Source organism: Poeciliopsis prolifica, unplaced genomic scaffold, assembly GCF_027474105.1.
Source record: "Poeciliopsis prolifica strain line A6 unplaced genomic scaffold, Auburn_PproV2 SCAFFOLD016, whole genome shotgun sequence".
NCBI lineage: Eukaryota > Metazoa > Chordata > Actinopteri > Cyprinodontiformes > Poeciliidae > Poeciliopsis > Poeciliopsis prolifica.
The window spans coordinates 647753-660000 of NW_026562391.1; the positions used below are offsets into that span (position 1 = coordinate 647753).

The 12248-nt window shown below is 41.7% G+C and overlaps 1 protein-coding gene across 1 annotated transcript in view; it reads right to left on the reverse strand.

Moving 5' to 3' along the window:
- Positions 1-1232: 1232 nt before the first annotated feature.
- The window catches only part of LOC129366826 (extracellular serine/threonine protein kinase FAM20C-like), a 19628-nt gene continuing 8612 nt past the window's right edge, over positions 1233-12248 (reverse strand). The window contains exons 2-4 of the mRNA XM_055040882.1: positions 3418-3921; positions 2153-2328; positions 1233-1315 (exon numbers count right to left, since the gene is read on the reverse strand). Coding sequence (XP_054896857.1) covers positions 1233-1315; positions 2153-2328; positions 3418-3917 — 759 coding nt within the window. The 5' untranslated portion in view covers positions 3918-3921. The remainder of the gene's footprint in view (positions 1316-2152; positions 2329-3417; positions 3922-12248) is intronic.

The following is a 12248-nucleotide window of genomic DNA, read 5'->3' on the forward strand; positions in this document are numbered from 1 at the left end:
CGCGCCTTCATTAAGCCAATGTTTTAATTGATTGATGGGCTTTAATGAAGCGCTTGTCTACCTGTCCAGATGAAAGGCGGCGATTTCCGCGTTGTGTCGCTCAAAGTCGGAGAAGTAGTAAAGGTTGTAGTTGGTCTCTTCGTCTCGCTCCTGTCTGCTCGGGAACAGAAGGATTCCTTGGTGCAGGTTCTAGTAAATTCTGCTCGATTCTTCAGAGGCCTTTGAGGGCCCTCTGGACTAGACCAATTGACAGACTGGGTCTAGTCCAATCATTTATACGCTGCCCCTCAAAATAGGTAACACTCTGCCATTTGAAAACAAAGGGGCCTGTGCAGACACAGTCAGTGGCCTCAGAAACATAATAATTTGTCTGTCTTTGTCTCTTTAAGGATTTCCTGTTGAGTTGGTGCCAGGGGAACTTACATTTTGAAATATATTTTATCGTCGTATATTCTAGGGGTGCACCGATTGCAGTTTTCCTACCTGCCGGTACCGATTTTTTAATTTTTTTGTCTGAAATGTCACTAAAAATAGTTGACTATATATACTTTATAGGAGTGGCGGGAAGTGTGAAGGTATCAGCCCCTGCTATATGCAGTAGCGGCTGCATGTAGTATTTTCCCCCCCTTTTCATGCTGCTGCTGAGCTCCAGCAGGTCCGGCTGGTTTCACTCTGCCTCTTGATGAGCAGAGTATGAAGCCAGCTGGGAAACTGACTTTTCAGGGCCTCTTGGCCAATTGGGCAGCATGTGTGCTGCAGCTTTGTGGTGTGGCGATAGAGGAGTTGTTGTTACTCACCCATTTCTTTTCCTTTAGGTTCTCATCTTCACCTTTAAAATGACTTTAACTTTACCCTTCTGGTTTTGTCTCTTTGTTTCCCCTGGTTTATTAATTGTTACAATACCCCTAGACTGCCTTGGAGATGTAACACCCCCCACCACACTTCCTCTGTCCAGCAGTTTTCCAACTGCTTTTTTTGTGTCATTATTGTTATTCAGTTTTTTTCATTCTCTCTTTGCTTATTCTGTCTTTGGAATGCAGTATACTGCAGCTATATAACCTCCCTTTGGGGGATGAATAATACATGAAATTGGATTTCCTTCCAACAATGCTCTACTTTAAACCTTTTATTTACTGGAGCCATTTCAAGAAGATTACATTTAGTGCAGGCTTTGCTAAACGGTCAATGTGTTTTTGTTTGTTTGTTTGTTTGCTTGTTTTTTCTTCTCCAACTCACTTCTTGGGCTTGAACAGAGCTTGTCCGTAGTTGGCAAACGACATCACCAGCTTCAGTTGCGTCCCCCCGGACTTCTGCACTGAAAAACAAGCACAGAGAGTGTTACTATCGCAGCACACACACACATGCACACACACCCACACTCACACACCCACGCACACACACAAACACACACAACCGCAGGTTTTCTGCTGCTTTGATTGTGGCTTTCTTGCCAATTTCCTCTTGAGTTTCCCAAACGCATTAATTCCCAATAGTTACATAATTGTCGCAGATTATTTGTTTTTGCTCTCAGTTTAAATATGTTTTCATATTTCCAGGTGAACTTAAACTAAAGTGCTTTTTGTTTACGTTTATCGGGATTTTGTGGTTGACCTCAAAAGGGTTCAGCCAAACGACAACAACAAAAACTTCAACAGTGAAGAAACTCACATGACCGACACAAAGATGTTTGCTGCAAAGCCAGCAACTCGTGCATTCCTGGCCATCACCTGCCGAGCCCTCTTCCATCTGCATTGAACCTCAAAGGTTCTCCCCGAGTTTCAGTCTCTCTCATTTGAGAAGAACTTCAAAGTCACCCTGTGTTTGAAAGTCGAGCCCCAAACCTCAGGTGTTGCAGGAATACCTTGTTCTTTACTCTCTGTGGCCCCTAGTTTGCCACCTCACATTTGGCTAAGAATACCAATGATGTTTCCGTTTAAAATCACACCGGGTTCTGATTCAGAGGTCTGTCCATTTGATTTCAAATCAGTACATTTTTGTACTTCGCTTAAAAATTCTCTCCTTGCGTGGAAATCCACCCAAGTCGCCTGATTGAGGGTGCAAAACAGCTCCGGCCCCTCCGCTTTAATTATTCAGCAGGAGAGAGAAAGAACACTGCATAAATGCGGGAAGCCAACACGGCACATGTCCGTACCTGCGCTGACGATGTGATGCGTGGCGAGCTGCCGGGTTAAAGGCTCCATGTTGGGGTCGCGGTGTGGGTAGAGCTCCCAGCGTGTGATGCCCAGATGAAAGCGTAACCATGGAGGCTGGCTGCTGACGCTGCTGTTCCACTGGACATTGTCATACAAGTCTTGAGTGTCGCTTTCCCTGTAAGAATAAATAAAATATATTAAAAAAACATACCCTTAGCAAACAGTTTCGAAGCTGTCACGCTGTGCAGACACCTAAATCTGTTTGTCCAGCTGTGGTATGGCTACCACTGGTGAAACTGGGCCAGCTGACAAACTCTACATTTCAGGCTTTCAACACTAACAACTTGTTCAAATGGAGGCAGCACATGTGAGTGGGAAAGATTGAATGCGATTCAAGTTGCCGGAAGCACACATAAATAGTTTATTACTCACAATAATAGTGGCTATTAACACATGGCGGCCATATTGGTCTGTGCTGAGAGACTCCCCTCTTTCCTGCTTGGTGACCTGATTTTAAGAGGCGTCCCTGTATATTTCTATGACAAGTCAGTTGGAAATGTTTACTTAAATATGCAAACAAATAGGATTTTTGTTCTTTTCTTGTGACAAACCCATAACAGAAGAACACATCCAACTCCTACTGTGTTATATATATATAACACAGAATATATCCATATATGTACACATATGTTTATATGTGTACATATATGTATATATGCTACATATCTGAACTAGGGTTAATGGTATATCGGTATCAACGTTGGTATTGGCTGATGCTTCCCATTTTTAAAATATCAGTATCATTCAAATGAGCAAATCTGGGCCGATATTAAAAACCGATGTTGACTTCCATCTTGTTACCATTTGTGTTTCAGACGGGGGAGAGGAATGCGGTATTTGTTCGGTCGTGTGACAGTGACAGAGACACATCGTAGGATTATGGGTTGTTTAAAGTAACAGTAATATTGGCTTTTTTTTTTTAAAGCTATAGCTGTATGAGTAACTTCTCAGTGCAATGTGTACTGCTCCATAACGGACCAGAGAACTGTCTGCTCCCTGCAGCTTGACCCATCTGGTAGAATCTCCCACTGTACATGCTAGGAATAAGCAGGGAATACGCTTAAGTAAAGCATTAGCAAAATGACATATGTAAAAGAACATAGCAGATGTGTTTATTTTTCATTTGCCTCATCTCTCTCTGTCTCTCTCTCTTCAACCTTGAAATTCCAGGTTGTTTCCTCTCTTTTAACATTATAACACTGACCACATCTGGGAGCTCCTCTGACTCGGTTTGATCTTTGGTTTCATTTTCAGAAGCCAGTCGTCCTCTGCAACAGCCGCCCTGGGCGTGTTGTAGAGCGGATGGTCGAACAGCGCCTTCAGCTTCAACATGTCGGACTCCCAGCGTTCCGTTTGGTTGCCGTTGCTCTCTGTGTTGTTCTCCGTCTCTTGTCTGTCTCCTTTCCATATCAAGCGTTTGTAAGGAAGTCTATGAACATTTACTTTTGCTTCCCTTCTGCCATCTTGATTGGAAGAATCGCCCAGACGGGCGTCTGTTGGTGGCTCCACGTGCCCTCCGTCCCTCGCCGAGGTGTTGGCGTTGCGCGCCAAAACCCTGAAGTGCATCTCTGGTGGCAGCGGGGCGTCGCAAGGCAGGTGAGGGACGGAAAGTGTGACGAGCGCCAGGAGGAGGTGGAGGAAAACGGTCACGAAGGCCAAGGAGAGACAGATTGTCCTGGAGCGACGCCACATGTACCATGTCATCTTCCTGAAAAGACAGGCAAGAGGGTCAAAGGGATAAGAAATAGTAAAAGATGCACGAACAATAGGTTCTGAACGAGTAAAGGTGAACAGCAAAAGTAGTCGTACCTCTTTAAAGTCTCACATTTCGGAACTGCAAAACGTTGGATTGTATGTGGCAGAACAACACAAGGACATTAGGATTCTTGCGGAGGGGAAGAAAATACGTGTTTTTCAAAGTATGTAAGCATTACTTTATGTTCCAATTACACTAACTCTGGGGTGTCTAAAGTGCAGCCCAGGGGCCATCTGTGGTCCCTTAAATTGACTTTTTGTGGCTGCCAACTGCAGTTTATGCCCATCCAGGTACAGGCATAGGTGTTTAGTGCAAATGGAGACTTTTTGTTTTTAAATTGGGGTCAGGGTTTCACCCACTGGCGGGACACCAGGCTTTACTTGTGTACCCACCAGGCTTATTATTGTGTTTTTAGTTTTTTTTTTAAAACAATTGCTTTTTTTTTAAGACTTAACAGTTGGAGTTTAGGATATTAATCTTCCAGTCTTCCAATAACACATAATTATCAGGTGATGTTTTCAAATTTCCTGTCAACTTTAAACATTTTTTAAAAACACATAGACGACTGCCTTAAAGCCCCAAACACCGGGGTTAGCAAGTTTTCTAGAAAATAGAGAATGTTAAGTACAACTCAAAGTATTCCAGTTTTTATAACCAAGCTTTGATAATGAGTTGAACAACGTCTTTCCAGAGACTTTTACTGAAAACCCATGTTATTTTTAACAACAGGAATGGCAAATATTTTGAATGAAAGTGAAACAAATTTGGATGCCCCTGTCCTAAATAAGACTGATGGCAACTAGCTGCCTTGAGAAGTGGTCTAATTGTTAAATACAGTCCTCTGTGTGCAATTTATCTCAGAAGACAAATAAATTCGTTCTGTTAAGACCTCAGAGATTTGTCATAGAAAATTAGCAAACAAATAGCGTGCTAGAAGTTACTCTGGTCAGACACACGGTGGTGGCAGCATCATGCTGTGGATGTCCATTTCTTCAACAGACACAAGTGAACAGAGTTCAACAGCAGTTAATACAAAACAAAACATTAAAACAACACAAAACGTGCAACAAGAGCTTCGATAGAATTATTTTGTTCAAATTTATTCACATCTTAGAATGGTCCAGTCAAAGTCCACGTCTAAATAAAATTGAAATTCCGTAGAAAGACTTGAAAATTGTTTTCACATATGACCTAGATGATCTGACTGACTTTAATTTACTGTGAAGAAAAAGAAAATAGGCAGGAGAAAGCAAAGCTATGGAGACAGAGTAACCAAAAACACTTCATTAATATTTGCAGAAGGTTCTCCAAGAAGAATGTCTCCCTTTTCACGCATTTATATCCATCGATGGAGGAAACATGCACTGTTTTGTGTTGATTTATCATGCAAAAGCCCCATACATTGCATCGTGGTTGCGAGTTGGAAAATTTTGTGAATGTTAATGTTCTCTGGCTGTGTTAGCAAAGCTAACAAATGTTTGGACAAAAAGAGGAAGAGCAAACATGGTGTAGTTGGAAAAACCAGCCAAAATTGCAATCAGAATTTTACCAAAGTCCTGAAGGTTTTTATTTATTTTTTCCTTCTAAATAATCTTTAAACACCCAGAGTAAAAAGACAAGGCATGCTGCAGGAGACATACTCACACGTTTCTTTGTTTTGTGACTTATCTGCTCGTCCTGGTGCCTTTTCCAGAAGTGAGACTAGACACTGAGTTGTGCCCGGGTTCCATTCATCACGTTTTTCTCCATTTTTTTTCTCCCTCCAACTTCACAGAATTGCAAGTTGGGAGGGCAGCCAGGTTAGAGTGATCTGGGCACAGATCAATGTGTTTGCTCATTACTCTTTAAAACAGTTTTTCTTACGTAATATGACTTTTCTCTGCTTTTTTTGGTTGTTTGTTTTTTTTAATGCCTGACACATATGAATCATTTAACACACAACTTATCTCATCTTTTAAACCCAATATGTGATGCCAGAAGACGATTTTCTTTCTCACAAGAGTCATCATTTGCATTGAATACAAATGCAGTCTTATTCTGTTTAAGCTTCTGCAGCAACCATTGACCAAACGATGAATATTTTACCGCTCCTGGTCGGTCTCGCGTGCGTACAGGAATTTAAATCGACTCCCTTCGCAAAGCACGCGCAAACAAAAACTTTGTTTCAGAGCAGCTGCAGAGAAAACCATAAAACCAGCAAGACAAAGGAAACAGTTTAAAAAATACATGTCGTTATGAATATTAAAAAAAAATAGCATGCAAGCAAAGCAGCTGTCAACCGGAAGAACAGGGAGACAGAGGCTTCATGTTCTACACTGAGACTTCATCAGGCTCGCCAGGCCTGATAGAGGATCCCTGAAGACACGGCGCTCCTGTGAAGTCGGGCTCTTTAATGTGTGTGTGTGTGTGTGTGTGTGTGTGTGTGTGTTTGTGTGTGTGTGTGTGTGTGTGTGTGTGTGTGTGTGTGTGTATGTGTGTCGCTGCATGTTTTATAACCACGCGCGTGCTCGCTCAGCCCGCTCCACGTGCGCCGTGTGTCGTAGCCATGTGACGCTCTTGAGAATACATTGATGAGAAATCGCGGCGTTGTGAGTCATTTAATATCAGCTCAAAGCACTAGACTTGGTTTTCTTTCCGTTTTTTTTTTTTTTTTTTCCTCACAGTCGGCCACATCCATTTGTTAGTCACCGGCATTTGTGAAGAAACGTCGTAAATGATGCTGGTGATGTTTGCTTTGGATGCAAACTAACATGCAAACCACAGGAGAATGAATAAATATTCAATTTAGAAAAAACAAAACAAAAACTACTTAAATCCAACCAAACCGAAGGCCTCATAAACACCTCCTCACCTAGAGGGAAACAAGAACTCGGTTGGTAATTATTTCAGTGTTTGCAAAAAAAAACAAGTCAATATCAAGAAGAGAAATCTATGGGCTAAAGAGTTTCCAACAGCGCTGAGTCTCTGCGTAGGATAACCAAATATGATGCACGTTGATAAATTGAAGGATGACTTAGGGGTTAAATCAAGTGGAGTTTACTTGTGTTGCACATTTCAGCAAACAGCAAAAAAAAAAAAAAAAAAAAAAAAAAAAAAGCAGTCAAAGTGCTTTACACCATAAAAACAGAATAGAGTAACCAGTTATGAAACAAGCGATGGACATTACATTTAGTCAAACGCCAATCGTCAAACTTACCAAGCAAATACACATCAAATATTGATCGATGTTCCAGTTTGTCATTGATCAACACGAAGCAGGTGGAATTTTAGCTTCAAGCGTTTGCAGTTTTCTGGAAGTTTGTTCTAGATCAGTGGGGTAAACAAAACAAAAAACAAAAAAAATCTATTCTCTGAGCCAGATTAAAGACGTTATGGGTGATCTGCTCGAGTTTTAGTGAGAACACCAGCAGCAGCGTTTTGAGTCAGCTGCAGCTGTCTGACTCGTTTTTCTTGTAGGCCAGAGGAGTCAAACTGCAGTTGACTCCTCCTGCTGCAATTACTGCCTACAGTTATTTCAATTTTTTAAAATGATTTTGATGTCAAATAATTATGAAATACTGATCAGTCATGTAAATGCAACATACATAATTTAACAAGATTATACATCATTTGATGCAAATCCAACCAATAGATTTTGCCTTCCATTGAGAGCCTTGGTATGTGTTGAATATGCATCAACAGGTAATAGCAGTATGCACACGCCGTATTGGTTGTACAATGGTTTGAGGTATATTTTGAGGCGAAGCTCAAACCATCATACAGCCAATGTGGTTCTGACAGTAGTCATAACAAGCATTTTATTGACTGTGAGAGGAAAACATGCAGTTTCAAGGCTTGGGTTGAACCTAAGAGCCTTTGTATGGCAAGAGGAACAGCCGCCTTCTGACACTAAAGTTGTTTGGGTTATTTTGCTTCGTTTTAAGCCCCTTATACTTATACATGATTCTTAAAAGTAATTTGATGCCTAAGACTACAGCAGGATGTGAGGAAGAAGAAACAGGAGATATTGGAGAAGCACATTGAGACACAGAAGCTCCTGATTTCCAAACTTGAGAAGAACAATGTATTATAATGTATTATAAACATTCACCGGAGCTCTAAGCTTTTTGTTCATTTCTTGTTCTAACAGTGGGACCATGAGTTGTTGTTCATATGATTGCTGGTGAAGTAAGATTTGTTTGTTTGTTTGTGTTTCAGTGGATTATTGAATGATTTATGTTATGCATCATTTTAAATCATTTTCAAGGTTAAAGCAGCAGCAAAGCACACATTTCAAGTGCAAAAGACTGTTCTCTACTGTTTTTTCACTTTACTTTTTTCAATTTGATATGTTTAGAGAAAAAAGTTATCCCAGACATGAAGCGGGCCGGGGTTAGGGGGGGAGATTAATTATAAGATTCAGGCAGAATCAAAACTGCCAACTCAATGTCTTTCTTTCCAGTGTCTTATTTTTCTTTCATGCAAATAACCCACAAGTCTCTCTGGAGTCTACTTATTGCTAACTAGATTTTGTCTGCTCTGTGTCTCTGTACGCCACTGATGTATTATAAACAAGCTATGCAAAGTTTGATCCATAGAAATTATTCATTTTTTATTCCTTCCATATCTGCCTATTGTTGTTCTTCCCTTCTACCCCCTTCAATTTCCCCAAAGCTTTCGATGCCCCCTTTTTTCTCAGCAGGCACTGTCGCCAAACATTTCCACAGGTACAGCTACTCAAATTAAAAATAGCATTCGCCTTATGCACCCTCACAGAGAAAGACACATCCACATTAACAATGCATTGTGTTTTGCATTTCTCCGTTTAAAAAAAGAATCCTGGTGGTGGCATCCAGATGAAAGATTCATCCCTTCCTCTCATTTCTGAACCTCTGATGCCTCAAGTCTCCAGTTTCTCGGCTGCCTTCAAACAAGCTCCTCTTAGTCATCTACCCTTAAAAATCTCTTCATCCTCCAACCTTCCCTCAAATCAGAATATTCTGGAAATCACCACCCCCTTAATCGCTCCGCTGACTTGTAGGAGTCGCCTTGCCGTGATGCATCCGTCTTCTTTCGTTCCCCTCTGTGCTGCAGTGACACACTTGGACTCACACTCATGAACGCTCCACACCTCCACTTGTCATCGCAGGTGGTCAGGCGGTTGCTAAGATACAACACTAAGCTTTTCTTGCTCAAAGGCCAAAACTACCAACGAGTAGAGGACTAACTTTAATAATGCCGTGGACATTTCAATCAGCGCTTTGCTTTTCGAGGCCTTAGCAGAGATATTCGTTTTCACCCGATCGGTCCAAGTGAGGTGTTCATCCAACAGTCAGTGAACGACACTGACTGCTGCTTTAAACATGTCAAACCTGCAGGGGGCGATGTGGGGCAAAGCTAGAACCTATATCAGCCAATCACAGCCCTTCAATACAACAACCCTTGGGGATTAGGCTTAACCCAAAATTTGAATAATCAACAAGATTATTCTAATAATGTCTTTGATTATTTGATTTTATATAGTTTTATATTAAAACAGTGGCTTTCTTGTCTTGATGTTGTTGGTGGAATCTTAACCTCTGTCAGATGTGCCAGATCAGACAACATTTGGGAGCCTCATCTGTTCAGACCTGAACAGCAGGAGGTCTTCCTGCAAGAAAGGAAGCCCCTTTCTTGCAGGTGAACTTTTCTCTGCATGTAACATCCGGTTTTACAAAGGACAAATGAGGAAAGACGACAGTGCAGTGAAGACGTGCAGATCAGTCCAAACCCTTGTCTGGCCAATGGCCTCACTGCGCATCTCATTCTGTACCTTCTTGTGGACAAGGCGTTTCCCCCAGACAAAAATGTCGCTGTTACGTCAATGAAAGCTCCAAAGAGCCTCTTTCAGAAAGATTCGCACTCACACTGGGGAGAGATTTTCAGACCAAACAAACCGGAGTGTTTTGTGTGACTGTGGCTCTCTGCATGAATATTTAACCGCGTGGAGGAGACACAGGGAAGAGGTGGGGCTTCACGTAAAAGGTCTCCGGGGTTAATAATGGATGAGGCCGCGCCTGTGATAGAGGCATGTTCGCCGAGGCACCGTTCGCCGGATTAGTCTCGGCGCTGTTACAGTAATTGCAGAATGTAACAGCCTCTCCCCATGAAATAGGTCAACTGGGTAAATCCAGGTGAAAGCTATCAGTGCATTATGCTGGCATCAGTCCCATCAATCCCACGGTATCCCTGTCAAAAGTCATCACGCTCGGGTGTTTGCGTCTAGAATTGGGTCAGCGATCGAAAAACTGGGCCTGTTTGTCAACATCTGAAGTCTGGTGAACGAACTTGTTTCCAGCGGAGCCGCACCGAACCGAGCAGTTTCACAGATATTCACCCTGCAGGGCAAACGTGAGGCTGCTGAATCTGATCAACATTCACTGGGATCTGTCTCTAACAGTTAATGTTCATTAGAGCTGTCTGCCAATAACTTTAATTATTACTGATGATATTTTCTTGTTAGTCCAGTTTTACATTTTTAAATTTTGTACTAATTTATGCACTTAATTTTTTTCTGTTTTCTCTCAACCACTTGGCCAAAACATTTGCTAGGTTTTAATGTCGCATACATTTCTTTTTCCTCTGTCTTCCAGAATCGTAATGAATCATCTTGTCATGTCGGTGGGATTCTATATGCTGTGTAATGTTTTTCACACAGATCTTAGTATGAGTCAGTTTAGTTGATGCAAAGTGGCGAGCAGTGTTGTGGAAAATATTTGTCTTTGTCAAAGCGGACGCATTACGCATTTTCCAGGCACTCAATCAAGAATCTATGTTACCGTCAGTCGTTACGAAAATGCTGCACATATAAAACATCATTTAAAAGAAAGTGGCGTCTGTCTCTTTAAGAAGCTCCCGCTCTTTTTGACACTCATTGTTTCATTGCCACTGCAGAGAAACCAGGTATTCTAAGTTTTATCAATGCAAATGAACTCACAATAAACTTTGCCGAGCGAGTAAATCACAAGAACAAACTGCTGACCGGTTCTGGCGCTTGGTGCCTTGTGTGGGTGTCGGCCGTGGCTGTTCGCTCTTCCAGCGCCACGGGCGCTTTTTGCAGGTCAAAAGGACAAGAAGCTTATGATTTCCATTTTAACTACTTCCACCAACATGTACAGATCACATATCAATCCCACTGCATAGAAAGCTGCAGCAGGAGACGGGATTCTTCAAATGACATGTTTGTCCTCCATTTACAGTAACACTGTAAGCCATAGACATGCAAGAAATCAGGATCATTAAACTCAGGGGTAGCAATGAATCCACTCCAACGTATTCAGGATATTGGTGATCACATTTAGTGTGACTTGGAGAAAAAAGGGTAAGAGACTGTGAGCACAGAGAGCAGCCTGACCTGACCTGACCTGACCTGTGTTTGCGATGATGACACAGAAGTTGGCAAATCCTGTTGATATGTCAATACTGATGGCCTCAGTAGCTTTATGGCTGGGTCACAAAGCCCTCCTGACTTTGAGAAGAAGAGAAGAAAAAAATACCAATCAAATAAAACCACATTTCATCATTTATGGTTTGCCGGGGGTTAAGGAATGCAATTTTTTCGATAGTGCTGCAGGTGGGTTGATTATGTGTATGAAGGCACATTCATTTTTCACAAGCAGGAATGAAGAAACACAGATTTGTTGAACTCAAGCCGTCCTCGTCGAAACCGCAGGTGTCTATGCTTTCTTTTCTCTCTCTCCACGATGACGTAAGAAGCTGAACTGAAATGTTCTGAAATTCAGCAGCTCCTTGAAAGTCATTTTGCCTCAATGACTGGCACTTCTTCCACACTTATAAGCAATTTTTTAAAAACAGTTTGTTGTGTTTGCTTCTTCTGAAAAAGGCCGTTTCACATACTGGTATAGTTCGATTTCTGAAGCGCATGCTTTTTTTCAGAGCAAATCAAAAGCATTTGTGAACCGGTTATTCCCCAGATTCTCATTTGGATTACAGTCTGGACCTTAGCTTCACCATGCTAATCTATGACTCCGCTTCTGTTGGTGGTTTGTCGACCTGCTGTAAACTCCACCCACTTTTCTAGGCCTTTCTGTGCAGCTCCTCCAGAGTTAACGTGGCTGCTTCATAGATTTAGCTAAAATGACTGAACGACACTCAGGTGGATTCTATATTATACATGGGTAATATTTGAAGGTCTCTTTTATCATTTATAATTGCAGGGGAAAATGCTAATAAAATACACTGAAGGTTGTGGCTACAGCCAATATTTTCAAGTAAAACCAAACTCACCTATTTTGTAAAGT